The 23,741-nt window shown below is 36.4% G+C and overlaps 1 protein-coding gene across 1 annotated transcript; it reads right to left on the bottom strand.

The window, feature by feature from the left end:
- Positions 1-22,776: 22,776 nt before the first annotated feature.
- Positions 22,777-23,274, bottom strand: LOC101826043 (developmental pluripotency-associated protein 5A-like). The gene has a single exon (XM_040744351.1). It carries the CDS (start codon positions 23,230-23,232, stop codon positions 22,882-22,884), a length of 351 nt encoding a protein of 116 aa, XP_040600285.1. The 5' UTR covers positions 23,233-23,274; the 3' UTR covers positions 22,777-22,881.
- Positions 23,275-23,741: the final 467 nt, after the last annotated feature.

The following is a 23,741-nucleotide window of genomic DNA, read 5'->3' as shown; positions in this document are numbered from 1 at the left end:
GGTACAAGTAATAGATGGAATTTTTATCCATAGTATTAGAATTAAAATAATATAAAATATAAAACTCACTTGTCCTAATTCATATATCTTATAAACTCTGCATATCAAGGAAAACAAAACTGAGGAGGCAGTGAAAGGCTTTAAGAAGATTAGAATTTCACAAGTAAAATGTAATTTGTAAACCACTAAATTGTAATTTATTATCTACTTACTCAGTTTTATACTCTACTTGGAACATCTACCCACAAACAACAACTGGGAAGTCTTTTTTGTTTTTGTTTTTTTGTTTTGTTTTTGTTTTTTGTTTGTTTTTTTGTTTGTTTGTTTGTTTGTTTGTTTTTGGTTTTTACGAGACAGGGTTTCTCTGTATTGTTTTGCAGACTGTCGGTCCAGCCCAGTCTCGAACTCACAGAAATCTGCCTGCCTCTGCCTCCCCAGTGCTGGGAATAAAGGTATGCGCCACCACCGCCCAGCTAGGGAAGTCTTAAGCATGCAATAAACATGATGCTTCTAATAAGTTACTTAGAAGTTGACTAATAGAATAAAATTTTCCTGTAAACAATGACAGTAAAGTCTTTCATGTGATCAATCTAAGATGAATATTTTCAAAAACAGTCAGGAAATTGTTATCTAATTTAACTTATTTTCAGGAAAGCATTGAATAGTAATTGCCAAAGACAATTAAAATATTGATATAAAATGGGAAGTATTAATTGATCATTTCCTTTTTATAAAATTGCCAAAGTATTCTACACAAGTAACTTGATATCAAAACGATTTTAAAATACCATAATTTCATTCATATTTCTTGGCTTCTTTGCGTTACACACTATCACAGCTGTAATGCATAGCATCATGTTCATTGTTTTTCCTATGACACCAGAAGCAATCACTAACATTTGTTTAGCTTTTGGTTTTGTTTTGGTTTTTTTTTTTTTGGTTTCTTCCATCTAAAAAGTGAGGGAAAATATAAAGATATCTAATTAGAATATTAAAATAGGCAACAGAGAGATGACATCTAAACATTCCTACCTGGAAATGCAGAATGTAAGGGATGTAAGATTATGATGAGCCAATATAAGCACAACAACGAACGAGAAATATGTAACAGGAATGCTTTAATGGACTCATAATTGTTCTCTGTATTCACTCTGCAAGCAATCTATAATTGTTTCATTTTTATACTTTCTTTGTGACCATTATTCCTTCATCTAAGTGATTTCTTCTATAATTCTCCAATCTGCTTCTTTTTCTAGAGTACTAATTTTTTTTTGTTTTTTCTTTTTGTTTGTTTTTGAGACAGGGTTTCTCTGTATTGCTTTGGATGTTGTCCTGGAACTCGCTCTGTAGACCAGGCTGACCTAGAACTCACAGAGATCCACCTGTGTCTGCCTCCTAAGTGCTGGGATTAAAGGTGTGTGCCACCAACACCTGGTGAGTGCTAGCTATTTTTTAAGATCTTTTTATCTTCAAAGGATCTCTAGATACTCATTGGCAGTTTTTATGCTCTCTCTGTCCTTCTCAAATTCAGGCTCATCTATTTCACAGACAGATTTGATTACTGACTTAACAAATATTGATCCATTTTGTATGTTTGTTGATATGTTCACTGAAACATTCCCACACTCTTCAAATAATTTCACCTTCCATTCTCTAAATATTACTGTCCAAAGTTACCACTGTAAATATTTATACTGGTAAGTGGCATTTTTCTGTAGTTTACTTTTTTCAAAGCCCTTTTTTTTTCATTTTTCCTTTTTTAGGTTAGTACACAAATTAATGAATTTCATCATGAAATTTTCACACTTATGTACCACTGTACATTGTTCTCTCTTATTCCTCTCCCCACTGATCTTTGAAGCCCTGAGTCCTCTCCAGCTGATACTCTTTCTTCCAGCAGCTCGTATTCCACTTGTGCTTTCTTTTCACATGTATGCACGTGTGCTTCCTACTTCCCATATCCCTTATGATCCTTCCCTCCTCCCTGCTGACTGACTTCCTTGTTCTGTAACCTACAAAACTACACACACACACACACACACACACACACACACACACACACACACACGCACGCACACAGGTTTTTAAAACTAAGGTCCATATATAATAAAAATGCAATATTTTTCTTATTAATAATGAATTTGAGCTTACTAATTATTCCTCTAGTAGACAACCATTTTATTTTAAATATTCTGATTCTTAGATTGAAAGTAGGAGACATAGTAATTTATAAACTATCATTGTTTCATATAGAATATGTATAATACACAATATGACATTTAGTTGTTATCTTTACTTGTTACCACTTTGCTCATTCTTCTTCATTTTGTTTGTTTCCTTTCACGGTTGAATTATTCAAAGGCAAAATCTCGCATTTTAAAACTATTTTGAATTTAGTAATTCCTATATATTTACTTTCCTCCATTAACTTTACACTCTTTTTTTTCCTTTTTTTATTTATTTTTCAGTTTAAATTTAGATTAGAAACAAGGTTGATTCACAAGTCAGTTCCAGGTCCCTCTCCCTTCCCCTCCCTTCCTCCCATGCCCTCCCCCCAGCCTTCCCAATATCCCCTCATTTCCCCAGGGAGGGTGAGGCCCTCCATGGGGGTGTCCATAGTCTGTCATTTCATCCAGGGCAGGGCCTAGACCCTCCCCCCAAGATTTCAGGGTGAGAGTGCATGTCACATTGTTGGATGGGAGTCCAAAGTCCGTGTGTATACACGGGATGAGTACTGATCTACTGCCCAAGGCTCAATAGATTACCTAGGCCTCCTCACTGACACCCAGATTCAGGGGGTCTTGATCAGTCCCATGCTGGATTCCCAGGCTGATGCCTGGGATTCAAGAGTTAACCTTTGTCAGGTCAGCTGTTTCTGGGGGTTAAACCAGCCCAGTCTTAATACCTTTGGTCATCAGTCCTCCCTCTCTGTTACTGGCTTTCTTGAGTTCAGCTCAGTACTTAACCGAGGGAGTCTGCCTCTTCTTCGATCAGCCACTAAATGAAGTTTCTGTTTCCCAGACTCTCTGGCCATGGGATTTTAGGCTGGCACTCCTCAGATCTATGTCTAAAATCCATATATGAGAGAGTACATGCCATGTTTCTCTTTTTGACTTTACACTCTTTATATCTATTGGTACTCACTTGGCTATGCCTGTCATTTGTCAGTCATTTCAATTTTTCCAAATAATTTTGAAAAGCTCCTGAAGCAGTATATTTTCAATCCAGCATTCGTTCCAATCAAGGTCATCATAAATAAAACCACCAACAATGAGAAAATTATTAACCTTCCTCCCAAAGTTAGAATTTTTGGTATATGTTTATATTGTCTCATCATGGTTACCTCCAAGAGAAATTAAGCAGTCATTATCTGTCCTTATATGCTAGTTCAAACATGAATCAAATTTGTAATGAACAATACATTTAAATTTGTTCTTCTAGGAAAAGATTTTTTGTATTGCTTCCAGAAATCATCTAATTGATAAACTAGCATATTAAATTTAGAGTTCTCATAAGTATATAATCATGCATAGTCATTAAAAACAGAATAAATGTGTATAAAAACAGTATAAATGTTTGATACAATACATATTAATCACATTCTTTCCCCTCACTCAACTCCTCTCCACCTTCCTACACATCTACTTCATGTTATTTCTCTCTCAAAAAAGATTTTAAAAACCCAACAAAAGAAATCATAGCCAAAAACTCCCAAAAGGAACAATAAAAACATGTGGTCTGGGGCTGGAGAGATAACTCAGCAGTTAAGAGCACTGGCTGCTCTTCCAGAGAACCAGGGTTCAAACCCCAGAACCCACATGGTAGCACACAAATGTCTGTAACTGCATTGCCATGGGATCTGGCATCCTCACACAGACAACATATATGCAGACAAAACACCAATGCACATAAAATAAAAATAGGTTTTTAAATCAAGGAGACATTTTGTGTTGACTTACTATTCCTGGGCATGGGACCTGCCCTGGGATATGGTTGACATACTCAGTGACAGTCCATAGGAGAAAACTGAACTTCCCTTTTCCAGCAGCTATGAATTGGAAATACCTATATAATGTATATCCATATATAGTTATATCTTAAAATTAACTACTAATGATTATTGAAAGGGGACTGAGTGACTGGCAGGCAGAAATCAATAAAAAGATTTCATCTTGTGTGGCATGGACTGCATACTTTTTCCTTAATAGCTCTACACTTTATCTATTAAAAAATGTATCATTCTTATAAAAAGACTGCTATATTTTGTAATCTAATATAGCATGTATTAGATTACATATGATTAATTGTATATGAATAGCTATGGCTAGAATGCTTGAAAATTAATTATCTCTTGCACTGTCTTTTAAAAATAATACCCATTGCCACCTGACTCTTTATACTCTGCTTAACAAATCCTTCCCTGGAAGATTATCAATAAAATTAGTCCATTATAGGTTATATATTACAAAAATTGATGAATGACAGAATTTCTGAGATTTAATAACTGTCTTTATCAGACACAGGCATTCTAGAGATGTACATCAGGCTCATCAATTTATTTTCTTCCAAGTGTAGACAGGAAAAATTCCTTAAATAAGAGCATACGTGGTTCTGTCTACTCTAAAAAGTTCCATAACAAAAGTACAAAGAAGAGAAGGGGGAAGAGACAGTATGTCAACTTCTCTGAGAGTCTTATATACTGGCATCACCACAATTTACAGCAAGTCCTGATTTTTAGACTGTTAGTGAGTTAAAAAATAAAATTCCATGTTGAATATAATAGATATAGGATAAAATATGAAAAAAATGTTAAAAGATTGTATTTCCCTCTACTCTAAGTGGGTAAAGGATATGATCATCTTCCATTAAACCACTAAGGATTTAATAATGTTTAATCTTGTGCACACAGTAAGAACCTATATAGATTTCAATTAAATAAAACGTACTCAGACACTGTAAGGATAATTATTCTCAAAGAAAAGTATAGTGATGATCTGCATGCAAATATGCCTCATTTACACAACAAAATTTTTGAAAAACCTCTCTCAAAAGAGACTGAACAACTAAGGTAACAATAGTGTAGCATGTGTTTCAATATTAATAAGACAATAGGATTTCCCATTCTTACCACAAAAATAACTTAGTAAGGTTATAGACTGATTGAAGCTTCAATATACACACCCATACACGCATTACAACTCATAAGTATCTGTGATTATTATTTCTCAAATGAGATGAAACAGGGACTATAAATCAATAACATGGTTTTTAAAAAGCCAAGATAATGTCTAGAATTAAGTAAGCCTTCAACTCTACTGAGACACTAAGAAAAGTAATGGGTATTTTGAGTTTTGTTTCTAATGGTTGGTCTTAACAAACAATTTTTGTATAAGAGAAGAAAAAGAGAACATGACATAATCAATTAATATGAATGATTGTGCTTATGGCTAATTATTAAATTGTCTATACTTCACTATATTTCTTATTCCATGGAAAGAAGTTACTTATGATTTTATAGAGAGTTTTGTAGAGAGAATTTCTATTCTAGTGTTTGTCATTTAAATAAATCATAGGAAACTCTCATTTCTCCACATTTATTTAACCAAATAACCTATTTCATTCTCCTACTATACAAAAATGAAAATATTAGGGTATCCCATGTCTGTTTGTTATAAACCAAAGGTGTGTGAATCAATATTCTGAAGGTCAAACAATGTTTTATCAGTAAAAAGTAATCAACTAAAACTACTGAAAGTACAGAAATCCAAACTTAATATAAAGAGCAATCTAAGAGAATAAAAGGGTACAGTAGAGATAGTTAATAATAAGCATGGTATGCAAATTATAGAATGTTTATCTAGAAGCAATGTGAGTAACGAACAAGAATACTACATGGAAAAGAGCTAGAAAGCTACTGAAACATGTTAGGGTGTGTTGGGAGAAGGCAGAAAACAGAGATGAGGCGAAGTGAATGAAAGAAATGAGGTATGTTGTTAAAATATTGAAAGAAAAATCAGACTAATACAGAGTAAATCATTACAAATAGAATCAAAATTCAACTAAAGGAAAAACTTCCTATTTTTCTGTTTTTATTTAAATTAGAAACAAGCTTGCTTCACATGTCAATCCCAGCTCCCTCTCCCTCCCCTCCTCTCCCTGCCCCACCACCAGGCTCCCCAATCCACCACCCACTCCTTTCCCCAGGGAGGGTGAGGCCCTCCATGGGGGATATGCAGAGTCTGACATTTCATTCAGGGAAGGGCCTAGGCCCTCCCCCAAGAGTCCAGGCTGAGAGAGCATCCCTCATTGTGGGATGGGCAGCCAAAGTCCATTTGTATGTCAGGGATAAATACTGATCTACTACCCAAGGCCCCATAGATTGCCTTTCTATTTTTAAAACAGAAATCACAGACATTGTATGCAAATTTGAAAGTATATATGTTTATCTTATATGCAGCTAAAATGTGAAACTATAAACTGAATTAAGGATGAAAATTCAAAATTCAGTGTCAAAAGTATGAAGTAAATGCTAATGAAAAATTGAGAATGCTAAAGAAAGCAATAGTTGTTTTGGGGGGTTTGTAGCTCATTTTTGAAGAGGTGATGGTTTAATAATGAACTCTTTTAGACACTGGGAGGAAGAAGGAAAGAGTCAGGAGTCATCAGCCAGACACAGAGGAAGCAGGAGATAAAAGTGTCATGCTAATAAAGGTACCACCATGTGGCAGAAAATAAATAAGGCATATGTGTTAACCTAAAATGTAAGAGCTAGTTAGTAATAAGCTTGAGCTATTGGCTGAGATTTATAATTAATATAAGTCTCTGTGTGTTTATTTGAGAGTGGCTGTGGACAGGAAAACTCTGTCTACAAATGGCACCCAAGTTACAGGGCCATGTTCATCCATATAAAACCTGAAAAAGCTTTTTAAAAGGTTCTGAATGCACAGAAACAGAGTCTTGTGTCTCTCATACTTGTTGCAATACAGAGAGACACATCTCCTGGCAGATGACAGCACTCTATTAGCTAAGCCACAGGGCGGTTTGCACACAGGCCTCAGTACAGAGAAGCACCTCCCAGCCCCAGACTGCTTGGCGGATTTAGCGATTTTGCTCATGCAGACAGAAAAGATTACAGACATATATTAAAGACAGATTCAGATGAAAAAAACTCTGGTTCCAGTGAGTTTAAAAATATACTTAGACTAGAGAGAGAAAAGAAAATGTAGAGAAAGTCCTCAAAAAAGGAATAGAATAATAAAAAATAGAGTAAGTCACATAAAGATGGGAAATACACAGAGTCTGGATCCTGTATGTTGTTGTGTTGTCTTTGAACCTTTTTGGCTGCTAAGAGACATTGAATTATGAAAACAGCTAGATTTAACAAAATATCTTGACTTCAAACTTTAAGTCAAAAGATGCATTGCTTTGGGGGAGAGAAAATGAGAGGCTGTGGATTCATTCCTGGTTAATCAAAATCAGGTTTAATTGAGGAAGACCCCCTGAAATACTGACTGTACATATAAATAAAAGAACCTAAATAATTACAAAACACATGATGTATAATTTTTCTGCTCAAACATATAAAAACAATCACCTTTGGCTGACTTGTATACAATGCAAAGTCCATATTTATATTGATGCAAATATGTATGTTACATTTAAATGTTTAAGTATTTTCAGAAAGAGAGGACCAAATACCAATGAAAACAGATAGCCCAGACATTCCAGAATCTCAAAATGTCTCTGCTACAGTCTCCTCAGAATTCTGCATCCAGAATAGCTTTGAGGCTGCTGACTGAGACGATCTAGCCTAAGAGAATGAACCAGCAAAGGCCTAACAATTATCCTGATTTCTCAAGGTTCTCTCAAAGATTACTAGCATCCCAGACAACAGGAAGCAGTCTAGAGAAAACAACATCCACCTTCTCAAAATATTGGTTATACAAGTTTGCTATCATTTAAGGGGGTTTGGTTACAAGTTGTTGTTGGTAATGATCAGGAAAGAAGCTTAACAAATGAGATTAGATTCAAGGATATCTTTCTAAAAAGAAAAAGGGGGGATACAGAAATGATAGGATAAAATGGTAGATTATTGAATCTACTTTTAAACCAAAACATCAACTACTAGTCTTAAACATTTTACATTGGCATGAATTTTTGTATATTGATAAACATTTAAAGTTAATTTTGTTATACTGTATGTATGTTTCTACACGTTTTGAGTTATTGTGCTTATGCAACTCACTTAAAATGTAATGTATAATTGAAAAATACAGATTAATAGTCATCATGTGTTTATGTCTTAATTAGTAACTAAATGTATTTTAAGATACTGTAATTCATATGAGCAAATGTGTTATTGTAAAATTCTTCTATGTGTATAAATAGTTTCTATAAATAAAAGCTTATTGTTTATCAAGTATAATATTGTAGACTTACTTTCAAGAGCAAGTGTTGTCATCATCTTTATTCCTTTTTATAATTGTAGTTACTTATTCCATGTGTGATCTACATATGTGTGCACATTGTGTGAGTGTGTGTGTGTGTGTGTTTGTGTGTATTGTGGGATATTTGTACTATGTGAATGTATATTGCTGTGGTATAATAAAAAGCTGACTGTCTAATAGCTATGCAGGAAGAGGTTATGGAGACTTCAGGGACAGAGAGCATTCAGGAAGAAGAAAGGTGGAATCACCAGCCAGAGGCAGAGAAAGAAGGATAGCAGTACAGAGTAAAGGTAACCAAGTCATGCAAACATTAAAAGATATGGGTTATTTTATGTTATAAGAATTAGTTAGGAACAAGCCTAAGCTAAGGCCAAGTTTTCATAACTAACAAGAAGTCTTGATGTCGCTATTTGAGAACTAGCTCACACACACACACGCACTCACACACACACACACACACACACACACACACACACACGGAAGCCAAGTATCAACGCCAGATAATTCCCTCTATCAATTTCCATCTTTGTTTTTGAGACAGAGATTGTCTTTGAATCTGGAGCTCACCAATTTAGCATGAATCGCTTGACAGTGATCTCCAGGGATCTTCTCATCTACCCCCACCCAATTATTATTCTTCCTCGACTTTATGTATGTGTTATGGTTCAATCACAGGTTCTCAAGCATGTGTGGCAAGCATGAAATATTTCATTGTGGTTCCTTCATCTCACTTATGTACATAAGACTGCTACAAAACTTTTGGCAAAACTCAGGCATCAAGTCAGTTGGAAGCATTAGATAATAACTTTTTATACTAAATTTTCCTTTCTAATTTCTTTAGGAATCAGTGATACAAGCAAATAGAATACTGTTAGGAGACTTGATTGAGGATGTAAAGGATGCATGTAAAGTAAGTAAGCCACATGCTTTAACACAGGTACTGATTTTACATCTGCTAAGTGAAAGTTTGATATGAAAATTAATTTTACTCATGATTTATCAAGGAATGTTATTGACACTAGCAAAACACAGATCTTAGAACTGTGATTGATTGAATTTTTTACTGTATAAAGATGATGACAGTAAGATGAGAAGTAAAACTTCTAGTTAACAGGAATATATATATATATATATATATATATATCTTATATTTGTAAACCAACAGGAAAAATGTGAGAAAGGAAAAGAACGTTTCCCCACTAAAGGTATAAAAGCATAAAAAGTAAATAATTCTTGTTATCTAATGACCATTAAGCTCCAAGTTAAAATTCCAAATTTAAAAAAATCAACTAGTTTGATGCATCAAAAATGCCATGACTTAAAATCAAAAACACCAATTACAGACAGTCTATGCTGGATAGGACGTAGAGAAAGAGGAACACTCCCCCATTTCTGGTGGGAATACAAACATTTACGACCAGTTTGGAAATCAGTATGGCAGTTTCTCAGGAAAATGGGAGTCAGTCTACCTCAAGATCCAGCAATTCTACTATTAGGCATATACCCAAAAGATGTGCATTCATACAGTAAGGACATTTGTTCCACTATGTTCACAGCAGCATTATTTGTAATAGCCAGAACCTGGAAGCAACCTAGATGCCCCTCAACCAAAGAACAGATGGAGAAAATGTGGTACATTCACACAATGGAGTGTAACCTAGTGGGAAAAAAATGGAATCTTGCAATTTGCAGGCAAATGGATGAAACTGAAAGACAACATAGTGAGTGAGGTAACCCAATCACAGAAAGACAAGCAGGAGCCTTCATCCAGTAGCTTATCGAAGCAGAAGCAGGCACCCACAGCTAAAAACTGAGCCATACTCCTGGAATCCAGTTGTGGAGAGGGAGGAGGGATGAGTAAAGGAGCCAAGTTGTACTGGAGAAACACACAGAAACAGCTGACCTGACGTAATGAGATCATAGAGATCCTAGTCGTAACGCTGGGGAACCAGCATTGGACCCAACCAAGCCCTCTGAATGTGGGTACCAGGTAGGAGACCTAAGCAGGCTATGGGACCTCTAACAGTGGAGCCAGGGTTTATTCCTAGTGCACAAATGGGCTTTGGGAAACCATTCCCTATAGAGGGATACTATTGCAGTCCAGATACAAGCAAGAGGGCCTAGGTCCTCCCCTAAATGATGTGATGGACTTTGATGGTCCCCCGTGGAGGGCCTCACTATCCTTGAGGAGGGAATGGGAATGGGTTGAGTGGGTTGGTGGGGGCATGGGAAGAATGGAGGGTGAAGGAATGGGGGAACTGATATGTAAAATAAGATTGTTTCTAAATTTTTTAAAAAATGAAAAAAGATGCCATAGCTTATAAAATATATATTGGATACATCTTGAAAAACACGATTTAAGATAAATACACAGTTGTTAAATTATTTTCTCAGTCTAAACTACTCATGATAGAAGACAGTGAAATAAAAAACTCAACTCTTATATGCATAAAATGCAAAAAGAGCTTTCTCATACACATTTTTATGGGTTTTAGCATTCTGGGTTGTATAATTTTGCAGAAAACATTACAGTCCTCACAAAAAAAATTGCAGAGTTGTTGCTAGTTAGCTCTCCCAAAATAAAAACAAAAATAAGAAAGGATAGCAAGAAGGTATAAGAATTGCAAAAATAAATCCATTGACCATCTAAGTACTGACTGGACCACTGACTTTTGCCAAATAAACATACAGCAAGTGAGTGCACATTAATACCTCCCAATGCAATCATATTTTTTTCAGAACTTTTGAAGTCCAGATGTTTTCGTACTTTAGTGTCTTTTTAATAGCATGTAAGCATAAACTGTATCTATAAACTGAACAGGGCCAATGCTTTTTGCCATTGACTTTTTTCTTTTATATTTAAATTAGAAACAAGCTTATTTTACATGTCAATCCCAGTTCCCTCTCCCTCCCCTCCCCCCATCTCCCATAGACCCCCATCCTATTCCCTTTCTGCTACACAGGGAGGCTGAGGCCTTCCATGGGGGAATCTTCAAAGACTGTCATATAATTTGGATCAGGGCCTAGACCATCCCCCATGTGTCTAGACTGAGAGAGTATCTCTCTATGTGGAGTGGGCTCCCAAAGTCCATTCCTGTACTAGAGATAAATACTGATCCACTACCAGAGGCCCCATAGATTAACCAGACCTCCAAAGTGACATCTACTTTCAGGGGGGGTCTGGAACAGTCATATGCTGGTTTCCCAGCTATCAGTCTGGGGTCCATGAGCTTCCCCTTGTTCAGGTCAGCTGTTTCCGTAGGTTTCTCCAGCCTGGTCTTGACCCTGTTGCTCATCACTCCTCCCTCTCTACAACTGGAATCCAGGAGTTCAGCTCAGCGTTTAGCTGTAATTGCAATGTAATTGCAAACATCCAAATTTACTATTTTGTTAACCTGAGGCAAATTCTTGAACTTGAGAAAAAGAAATTACACAATAAATATAAATGAATGCAAATGAATGCTGTTCTTTTGACACTATGTTCTTTGGTTTAAATGTTCTATAACATTCATAAAAACAAGAAAAGGATAGTCACCATCAGAACTGTGTCTGAGCCATAAAATCCCCCATGACTCCCAATTCATATTACCCAAATTAGCTACAACTTAATAAGCAGCAGTGTTAGCCCAAGTTTCCATCCAATTCTTCCCCAACACTTCATACTGTTCTTGGAAGGAGACTAATAAATGACACATCTAGTCAGAGAATTAAGACTTGCTTAGGTAGAAAAATATAACCTATACTTAGGAGGACAAATCAGCAGTAATTTGTAGGTAGAAAACAACCAGAGGAGCACACTTTTTATGTGCACAAGAATGTAGCTTCAACTCCAACAATATCTCTCAAATGACTTCATTGTATCTTAAGTAAAGATAAAATACTTTTTGTTTGATTATTTCTTTTAAAAGCTCCTTTTTAAGGATTCATCAGAAGAGGAAAGCTCCAAGGTCACCTGTCAATAACAGAACAAACCCTCAGTAAATCACAGTGCTTCACAAATAAATTCCTCATCAGTAATTAAAACCAGGCCTCTCTGGCCCTGGGTTATCAGCTCATCAAATTCATTGCTCATCTAGAATAACAGATCCACATCTGTAGTCATTACAGCACGCCAGATAAATCAATCCTCTCAATGATGCTTTGAGCCATCTCTGCTCCCTTTTAACCAGCCTGATATTTATTTCCCCCTGACACTTCTGACATTCTATTTACTGTAGGCAAATGGAACTCATACGGCACCTTGTAATGGCTTTACCAAATCCCATTGTGGGGCATATCTTAGAAGACTGATGGTTGCAATAAACAAGGTTTTATGGCGTAAGTGTGAGCTTCCAACTTTTTCCCCCAACAATTTGACTTCTGCAGTGGAGGTTTATTACACTTGATTGCAGGTGGAATACTAGTAACCATTTAAAGCTCTGTTAATTAAGTCAGGAGAAAAACTTTTGAGCTGATGTTAGGATTTCTTGTCCTTGTTTTATATACTTTTACCTCAATTCTCTACCAATGAATCGTTAGATGTTTACAGCACCAAAATCTTTAAAGAACAATAATGAACATACTAGTAATATATTCTTCTGAGTTTTGAGGGGTTTTTTTCATGTTAAAATACAGCTGGTTAAAAAAGAAATGTGCAAATTTACTTCAAGTACACAAATTATACTTAAATGTGCAAATGAAACATATATCCTAATAGAAAAGCCCATGAATTCATGATTTAGAATGGCTTTGTCAATATGGACCCTGCCTTGCAATAAAAGAACCTGAAATCAAACACAGGACCCATGTAGAAATGCCAGGCATAGTAGTGGCACACTTGTCATTCCAGCACTACAGTCTCTATGGCTCACTGTCAAGTCCCTCTAACTTAATTGTTGAGCTACAGGCCAGTAACAGGCTCTATCTAAAAGAAGGTTTACAGCATTCCTAGGGTTAATGCCGTCAGTTGTCTTTTAGCATTTACATGAATGTACAGGTACATGAACACACACTCTGACACAGGGGAGGTGGCTAAAGTCCATGGATTTTAATACAAAACAGCTTTTGTAACTATTGTATAATATGCAACTCAAGAAAAATGCTAATGTAGAGCTGGAGAGACAGCTCACTGGGTAAAAGGACCTGCCAGCCAAGAACAGGGATGTGATGTCAAATCCTCAGGACCCACATAAGCCTGGGAACAGTAGCGTGCATCTGTAATCCAGTATTCCTATGGCAAAACAGAAGACAGAAACAGAAGATTCCCTGGAATCACAGATGCCAAACTGTCTGATGCACGCAGCTGCAAACAACAAAGATATACTGTCACAAACAAGGTGGGAAGAAAGGACTGGCCCCAGAGGTAATATATGATCTCCATAATTACCATTGCACGCACACACCAGTACTTTTCTTTTTGCTGTTGAACATTCTTTTTTTAAATTTTTATAATTTTTTTATTTAAATGAGAAACAAGCTTGTGTCACATGTCAATTGCAGCTCCCTCTCCCTGCTCTCCTCCCCCATGGCCAAGACACCAGTACTTAACACCCCAAAGTGCATACATACACCTACATGTACATATAAACTCAGAAGTATCATACATATATACAACATATACATATGATTTTAAGATTTTAATAGTGACCATGACTTTGAAAAAAACTGACATTACTACAGTTTTCATGTTCATGATGGAGTAATACTGTAAAGATAAATAAAACTAGCAACGTTAAAGGTTTGAGTACTCCACTCAGTCAGTAAAATTTTGGATGGCTCTGAGCAGTGTTCTCCACTAAGCTTTGCTACCTATTGTGGGAACAATTATGTGTAGTCAAAAGAGATTTATTAAATTCATGTCACAGTTTTAGTAGAGCTCACTTCTGGCATGTATTAAGTTTATTTCTTTATGTCACAATAACGTTTGGATCAAACACTGTCAACCTCTTTGTTTTCCTTTTCTTTTCATCAGCACAAAACTTAATCACACAATAGACTGTGAATGCTGAGATCGTCTTCTGAACATCCATTTAAAAATGGCAACAGTCTTTTCCTTAATGAAAATTCGTTATCACTTTATCTTTCTTGTATACTGTATCATCCTTATACTCTTGCATCCTTCTCTCAGAAACCAAAGTTTGAATAAATTGGATTTTGAAATAATAGCCTAAAGTATTGGGTTGGTGCTTCATGATATCCAAGGAGTAGAGTGCTTGACCCTTCCCCCACGCTTCCTGCCACACATTCAGGTGGAAAAGAGAAAGGAAAAAAAACATTCAGTGTTGAAACTTTTAGGATGTGTGTAATCTGCACTGGTATGAAACTTATGCGTGAGTTTTGTGAGGACTCCATGGTGGAGTACGAACAATATGGGCATTCTGAGCAACATAAATCTGCCATGGAGAGATATACTAGCTCACAGGGAGCCAGATGTTTGAAAAGAAAAGTTTTACTTTTGTCTTCACTTAACACTCCAGATGATAATATAGTAAACTCCACTTTGATTGACCCTTTTCATTTAAAAAAGCTGCAATCCAAGAAGAAAACACACTTCACATAAAAGTTTGTCTTTCTGGTAGACTAGGTGAGATGATCAAGTTCACTCTCTGTATTTGTAGAGAGTGTTGTGTTGTGAAAATTGTCCTTTATCCAAGGGTGTATCAGGTAATCTTTCACCTAAAACATATTTTCCCAATCTTAGTTGTTTAATGACAACAATCAAAATAAGCCAATCTCCCCCATCTTATGACAGTCACACACCTAAAAGAGCAAGCACTTCAAGCATCTCTCCTGGAAAGTAGGAAAACAAGGCACACGAAATGATGTGACTGCACACTACAGTCACAAACTGGCCACAAATATGCCAGTCAGAATAGAGTAATTCTAATAATCATTATAGTTCTTTATATTTGAGACTCTCAAAATGGAAAGTTAAGCTTCATAACACCCAGTATGAGGTAGTTAAATATTATTACATTTTACAGAAGGTAAATTCAAGAACAATAGGTGTGAAGTTGGATGTTAACAGTCAAATAGGAAGTTTATGATGAAACTGACAATATAATTCATGAACCCTGATTTTCAATTCTTAACACAAGCAATTTTGCCAGTTTTAATGATCATGCCATGATAATAAAACAGGCATTTTTGTAATATATTTCCTATTAGCAGTTCAAAATTCTATAAAAATAAACTGCTTGACCAGGAATTTTATAAATACCAATGCACATGTAGATACAGATAAGAAATCATACTATCAAAACCCAACAAAAAGACTCTAATTTTTTAAATTTCCCATTTGTAAACAAAAAAGCATGATGACATATTCAGATCTAGTATAAAAGAGGACAGTGTTTTTATCATAAAAGGAATTGTCCTGGCTAGGAGGGCAATCTTTTTATCATAAATGTCTTTACTACATTTGGAAAAGACTAAGGAAGTGCCCTGGCTAGTTTTGTGTCAACTTGGCACTGGAGTCATTCTGAGAGTGGAGATCTCAATTAAGAAAATGGCCACAGTGGATTGTCCTGAAGACAGGCCTGACGTGCATTTTCTCAGTTGATGATTGTTTTTGGATGGCGCAGATCATTGTGAGCAGTGTTGGTGGTACTGGGTGCTACAAGCAGATTGAGCAAGCCATGAGGATGAAGCCAGTAAGCAGCACTCCTCCATGTCCCGTGCTTCTATTCCCACCTTCAGGTTCCTGTCCTATTGAGTTCCCACCATGGCTTCCTTCAGAGATGAAATATGACTTCAGAGTTGTGTAGTGAAATGAACCGACTCCTCTCTGAGTTACTTTTGGTCATAGTATTTTATCACAACAATAAAAGGATCCTTAACTGGGGCAAATTATTGTATCAGGTTATTGGCTATTCCCCTGATAAACCTGACCATGCTTTGGGAAAGATTGTGGAAGGACTCTGGAAAGCTGGGATAGAAAACCCATGGCGTGCTCAGAGTTTACAGAGTTGTGTGGGAACTTAGAAGATATCAATGAGAGCTGTCCAGATAGATGACGGAGGTCTGCCTTATAAGACTTCAGAGGGATGTAAAGACTCCACCAGACAGGCTGAGCAATAATTTGATTTAAGAATCTGATGCTGGTCAGCTGGGACTGAATGATCAGCTGGGATTAAGAAGAGACTACCACCACTGAAGTGAAACCTTTGCTTTACTGGGACATTGAAGCTGTTTAACTAGAGCTGAGAAATTAGCAGTGATCAAGGAGAGAGATTAGAATCATTGATCATCTTGTATCTGGTGTTATGTCCTCAGGGTCAGTACACAGAAGTTGTAGTCTAGGGAGGCCACAGTTCCATCTGATGCTAGCAGCCAAACTTGGTAACATATAAGGGTCATCCAGGCGGTACTGGTGTTGAAGGCATGAAGTAGTTAGAGAAAGCAGCTGAGGCTTGGCACTGTGTGGCAGGGTTTCAGTCCATAAACAGAGGCCACCGGTGAGGGTACACCCTCAGTTGGAGCAGAGGGCCCAGAATTGAAAGGGTCATAAAAAGAAGTTTACGCTTGGCACCAGACGGCCGAGGCAGAGTCCCTGAACAGAGAGCTCTGGAGAGGCTATTGGTCAAAGTGTGACACAGTTGCAGCAGGAGTTGACAGAGTTTTCGAGATGACAGTACCAGGCAGAGTAGAGCTATCCTGACACTATGGAACTATGGGACATCCTGTGTGGGGTAAGAAAGACATAACTGGAGAAATTAACCCCTTTGAAGCCCAGAGGGTTGTGAGTGGATCCCAGATGCCAAGAACTGAATATTTTAAACTTTTTAACCTTGGTTTTACTTTTATTTTATTATAACTGTACTCAGTTTCTTCCCTCAGAATAAGGAAGTGTTACCTTAAATTTCATTTTTCCAGAACCCACAGTTGAGAGACTTTGAACTTTAAAGTGACTTTGGAGTTTCAGAGAGACTTTGGATATTTAAGAGACTGGATATTTTAAAAAGAGTGAACTTGTGTTTGAATATTTAAATGTTGTGAATTTTAAAGTTTGAAAGGTGTTTTATACTGTATACTGTATAATAAGAAAGGAAGTTTATGATTTAACAGTGATTTGTTTGTGTGTCAAGATGACAACGAGTCAATTATGCTGGCTAGTTTTATCTCAACTTGATACAAGATGAATTAGGAAGAGCGAACATACATTGAGAAAATGCCCCCCAAGTACATTGTGTGCAAGATTGTGCTACATTTTCTTAATTGATGATTTATATGGGAGGGCCTAGCTCACTGTGGGCAGTGACATCCCCTGGTGCTATCAAATGTAAACTGAAAAAGCCATGAGTAATAAGCAATTGAGCAGAATTCTTTTTTTGGCCTCTGCATCAATTCCTGCCTCAAGGTTCCTGTCTCAATTTCTGGTGTGACCTGAGAATTGTAGCTGAAATAAAACGTTTCTTTATCAAGTTGGTTTTGGCTATGGCATTTTGTCACAGCAATAGAAAACCTAAGACAGAAAGGCATACTGAAATGCTTAACTTTCTAAGATGAGGCTGGCTCTCTCTCTCTCTCTCTCTCTCTCTCTCTCTCTCTCTCTCTCTCTCTCTCTCTCTCTCTCCCTCCCTCCCTCCCTCTCCTCTGTCTCTCTCTCTCTGTCACTCTGTGTGTGTGTGTGTGTGTGTGTGTGTGTATTTCTTTAGCCTGAATCAAACACAGTAAGTTATAGGACTTCTAACATTCTTTTCCTTTCAAAATGTGTAAGAAAATCATTACAGGGACAATCTGGTTATTTTAGGTCACATATTTACCTTCAATACACCACTGTATTTTACATTAGCAAAACCAAATCATATCCTTTATTATTGTATTTACAGAGCCACACAATAGTTTTACTTGACTTTGTTTCCAGATTAATTACTATCACCTACCATGATCACATGGGTAACAAAACCATAAGAATCTATTTTTCACTATTCACATATGTTCGAATACACCTAGTCAATGCTACAGCCAAACCAGATTTGTTAATATAAAACTGGCAACTTATAGATGGAATACATCCACTAGAAAGATTCTGGCACAAATACTAAAGTAATATGATGCAAGGAATTACACAGAGGCTGAGAGCATTATGAAATCCGGGCAACCAAATTTTAATGGATCTATGTTTTACATCATATGGAAATACTACCAAAACAATTTTACTGCTTCTTGGCAAAAAAACAGAAGCACAGACGAGAAACAATATGAAGTTGAGATTGTGGGTGCATACCTCAAGTCGCAGCTACTGTTCCCTCATTCTTCGCTACACAGAGGCTTACGTGGTAGGGTCTGAAAGCATGGGTACCCTACCTGAGTAACAAAGGGAAACCCAGTACAGAAACAACAATAAACTGAAGGGGAGATTCCCAGTGGCTATGTTAACAAGGAAATCTACCGAATTCATTATTAACTGACTGAACGAGGATTTCTCTCATTTTTAAAGTAGAGAATAAATATTGTTAAACTCTCAAAAGGCATTTTCTATGGGGCATGCTGTAATACATATACTTCATAGAAATAGAACACAATTCTTACCCACTATGCAGCCCTGGATAACTCAAATTATTTTCTTCAGTCTCAACTTTCTTACCTACAAAATAGGTATCATTTTAAGAATCCAGTAAAATAAAGCATGTGGAAATATTTTCTAAGTATATTTAATATTTTTCTTACTGTTACCTTATAGTGTTTAGGTGTGCTAGGCAGATTACCACCCCACATTAATAGTATTCTGTCTTGCTTTAACCTGAAAAATGTTTCTGGATTTAATTTTACTACATAGGGATAAAGTGTAGCTCAGAAGATGCATGCTTAGCATTTGCAAGGTCCTTGACTTGATCCCTAATACTAACAAACAACAATAACATGAAATTTTCCATGAGTTAAACATTGCCAAGGTGGAAACATAATTAAAATAATATAATAAGCACCTGGATGTCACTTTGCCATTTTTCAATACTTCAATTCAATTTAAACAACTCATTCTAAATGCATTACCCTTAGGCCACTCTAGAAAAAAATGTATTTAGTATAAAATATACTTAAAGTAATTATTTGATTCAAAAAGACACCCTTCTAAATGAAATAAAGAGAACAGAAAGAGAATTGAGTACTTGATTTTACTCATGAAATTTCAAAAAATTCACATCATACAAATTGACAGTTAAATAGCTTTTCTCAGATGTTGAGGACAGAGAGGGAGGAAAATGTAGTTTCCGGAAAGGCTCAGTTTCTGTTAAAAGAAAGAGGTTTTGCTACACTATTGCATGACAGGATCAACATAGATAATGATACTGCATGGCCAATTTCCGAAAAGTTACAACAAAGGTCTATATTTAGAATGTGCCATTGTAGAAAAATGAATTTAACAGAGACTTTTTCAATATCTGACACAGACATGTTTCTAGGTTCTTAAGGTAAAACAGTGAGCACAGCAAGTGATGGCCTTACCTTTTGGATCTTATGTTTGCTGGAACGTACACATTTGACTTTAGGCATGTACTTTATGCTTGACTCAACTTACAATTAAATAAAGTAACAGAACCCAGCAGCTGTAGTGATAATCACCACCATGAAACTGCTACTTGATGCTTGTGAGTCTAGGAACTGGGGAAAGCCTTTAGAACCTTCCTGGACTCTGTCCCATCCTCTTCCACAATCTTATTGCAACCTTTTAGATACTTACTTCTATTTTAGATGAGCCCTCTCCCTGACTTCCTTCCTCTCTGACACCCCAAGCTGACTTACAAACATTTAAACACTCTTAGTAGCTATTTGCTGAAGAATAACTTGAGTAGTTTGTTAACAACAAACAAAACAAAACAACAACAAAAAACCCACCCACTTCCAAGTCTGACATATTGAAATCAGAAGATGAAAGCAATTCCTGACAAAAAGATTTACCATCTGTCATCTCTAAAAGAGTTATCTCACTTTTTCAAATATCAAATCTTCCCCACTACAATGTGGGTGTACTATTTTCTGTCAATTTTAGAGTGCATTAAAAAAATAAGTACCTATGGTAATTAAACTGTTGTGCAAATAGGATCTATTATTTAAGAATATAAATCTGTTTTCCAGTCTCTTTAGTAGGCTATGTTGAAAGGATAACTTCATTTATTCAAATGACAGCAAGTTTTTTAAAAAGCACAACCTATTCTCTACTGTCCTCAATAGCAACAACAACAACAAAAACCATGCTATGATTTGCTTGAAAAATAGAATTGTTTGCTTGCCCTTGGAGAACTTAAAATCATTTAAATAATGAATTTGCCACTCTTAAAACGTACTGAAGTATCAAACTGGAGAAAAAAGTATAGCCTTGTTTTAGTAATAATAATATAAATATCTTTCACTAATGAAGAGCTTTAAATCAATCCAAGCAAACAAACTTTAATGACTTCCTACTATGTGCAAAGTAGTGAGAACACTAAAAATGTTCATTTCTTTACCTCTCACTCTTAAATTATTCATCCAATCATTAAATTATGTCAATACCACTTCAAAACAAACCCATCTTCATACTATTATCATTGCCACGTTCCAAACAACATTTCCCTCTGTGCATCACAGTAAGTAGCCTTCTAGATATTTTCAGTCTCTAGTCTTCTTTTTCTTCCAAGATTTCTTCTGAGAATATTTTCTCCAGGTGCTTTTCTAAACAGTTCTCCTGCATCTAACTTACATCTCAATAATGGCAAGTTAAAAGTCTCTTCAGAACATGAAAAGTACATCCATGCTTGTGCACCTTCTCTAGGCTCTTTATTCGTGTTAAGAATTCCCTGTCATCCTAAGTTTGGTTCAAACACAGACTCTAAAGCCATCACCACTGGGAAATTGTCAAGATCATTATCTTCTCCTCTCCACTCCCATGACACTTTCTATATTGTTCCTATGCCTCTAGCTCTTAATTAAATACACCTGTATTAACTACTTGTCTTATTGCTGTGACAAAATACCCCCAAGAAAAGCAACTTGAGAGAGAAAAGGTTAATATAGGATCATTGTTTAAATGTGTAGTTCATTGTGGTGAAGTCTTTGTGGAAGTAGTAGCCTGAGGCAGCTGGTCACATAGTGTCCACAGTCAGGAAGCTGAGAGAGATTAATACTGGTGGCTCAGATCACTTTCTTTTAATGCAGTACAGGGTCCTAGCCCAGTGAATGTTAACTCCCACACTTCGGATTGGTCTCCCCACCTCAATTAACATATTAGACATAATCATCCTCATAGGCATGCCCAAAGACTAACTTAATCTAAAGAATCTCTCATAGGCATGGGCATGCCTGGAAGCTTTTCTCCTAGGTGATTATACAGCCTGTCCAGTTGATAATTAGTATTAATCAGCACAACCTCTTTGTACCATTCAATTCCCTACTCCCATAACAGAAAGTGTGCACTCTTGTAAGTATTTAGACCATTTGTTTTCTAATACCAGATTTGGCTATATAGTCCTGGCTAATCCAGAATTCACTAAATAGACAAGCTAGTCTTGAAATATTAGCATGCTCCTGACTTTGTCCCCAAAGAGTTGGTCCTAATCATTTTCTTTTCATGTAGCTTGCTCCGGATCTACCAATACTTAGTGAATGAAAACTGGGATGATACAGTAAGATACATTTTCTATCCTCAAGTAGCATATAGCCTAGTGGAAGGAGAAGTAAAATATTATATTGATATTTTGAAATAACTGCAAAGTTATTGTAATATTTTATAAATAAAGAGAGCTGAAAAACAACCATGACTTGTCCTATGTCACACAGAAAATTAAATGGAAAACAACCAAGTAATAACTTGTAGTTGGATTTCATAGAAATCATAAACAATGGCATTTGAAGCATACACAAATAAAAATAATCTAGTAAAGTAAAATGTTACTAAGTTTTATATATATATAACTACTATATAATTTATTACTATATAGTCTTTCATCTTCAGTCTATAAATACTTTTTGTTGAAAAGTAGCTTAATAGATTAAAATATCAAAATATATAAGAATGAACACCAGCCAGGCATTGGTGGCACACGCCTATAATCCCAGCACTCGGGTGGCAGAGGAAGTCGGATCTCTGTGAGGTCGAGACCAGTCTGGTCTACAGAGCGAGTTCCAGGACAGCCTCCAAAACAATACAGAGAAACCCTGACTCGAAAAACCAAAAAAAAAAAAAAAGAACACCAAAGTTATATAACTAATTTTAGCTGAATCAATAAGATGACATTTGTGACACTTTTCTATTTAGTTAATCCTGTGAATTTCCTCATGAAGGATTTTTTGACTATTTAAATTTTGTTATTTATTAGCAACCTAGGAAAGAGATATTCTCATGAGAACTCATTGCAAAGCAGGGATCCAGAAATATCTCATTAGACGGCAAAGGATGTAACAAAGTTAAAAGCCACACCAGAAATGCTCCAACACTGGCCACGGTCTAATCTGTCACATTTACTGGAAACTGGCTTCACTCCAAACACTGGTCTAGTTTCAGGGCCTTCATGGCTTCCTCCAGCCTGAGCATTCCTCTCTCCTGGCGCAGGCGACACCTTTCAGCCATGGACTGAAGCATCCATTTGGCTCGAACCTTGTGTTTGTAAGAGCCATAAACTAAGACCTCAGTCAGTTCGGAAGATTCCAGAGTCTTCATTACGAACATGGCCTGACTCACCCGCTCCATGTAAGGGATTCGAGATCCCTGTGGGCCAAACAGAGATTTTAGCAGCAGCGTCTGGACTTGGAATACTTCTGGATCTTTCAGATCTTCAGGAATTTTCAGCCACGGAGGGATATCTTGACGGGTTGGGTAGGTTGCCATCTCGATTCCTTGCAAGCAACCAGTTTCCAGGAAAGACCAGTTCAGATCTAACCTTGAGCCCCCCCCCATGAAGGATTTGCAGTGGTGATGACATCACAATGATGTACACAACAAAGAGGACTTATGAAAATTCAGCAAAGTTTGCAATATATTTTCTTAAACACATTTTTACTTTAGAAAAAAATACAAATATCATTGTAGGTGACACAATCACAACTGTTTAAAAAGTTTCATTTCAAAAGTGAATGGAGCCTGCAGTTATCAGCACATATGTCATCATATTTTATAAATTGACAGATATCCTTATTCCTAGAATTTGAAGTGGATAATGGTAAGAAGTCTATGAAATTCTCTGTACCTGTATCTTAGGTACTAAACAGGTTGAGGCAGGAGGATCACTTGAGCTCAGGAATTCCAGGCAAGTCTGAAAAATGTAGTGAGACACAACATTTCAAAATTGTGAGAACAATTACTATTCAGTTAAGATATCCATATTTTTGTTTGGAGTA

The sequence above is a fragment of the Mesocricetus auratus genome, unplaced genomic scaffold (assembly GCF_017639785.1).
Source record: "Mesocricetus auratus isolate SY011 unplaced genomic scaffold, BCM_Maur_2.0 Super-Scaffold_100003, whole genome shotgun sequence".
Classification (NCBI taxonomy): Eukaryota; Metazoa; Chordata; class Mammalia; order Rodentia; family Cricetidae; genus Mesocricetus; species Mesocricetus auratus.
The sequence above is the reverse complement of the archived record's forward strand: the minus strand, read 5'-3'. Positions and strand labels throughout refer to the sequence as shown.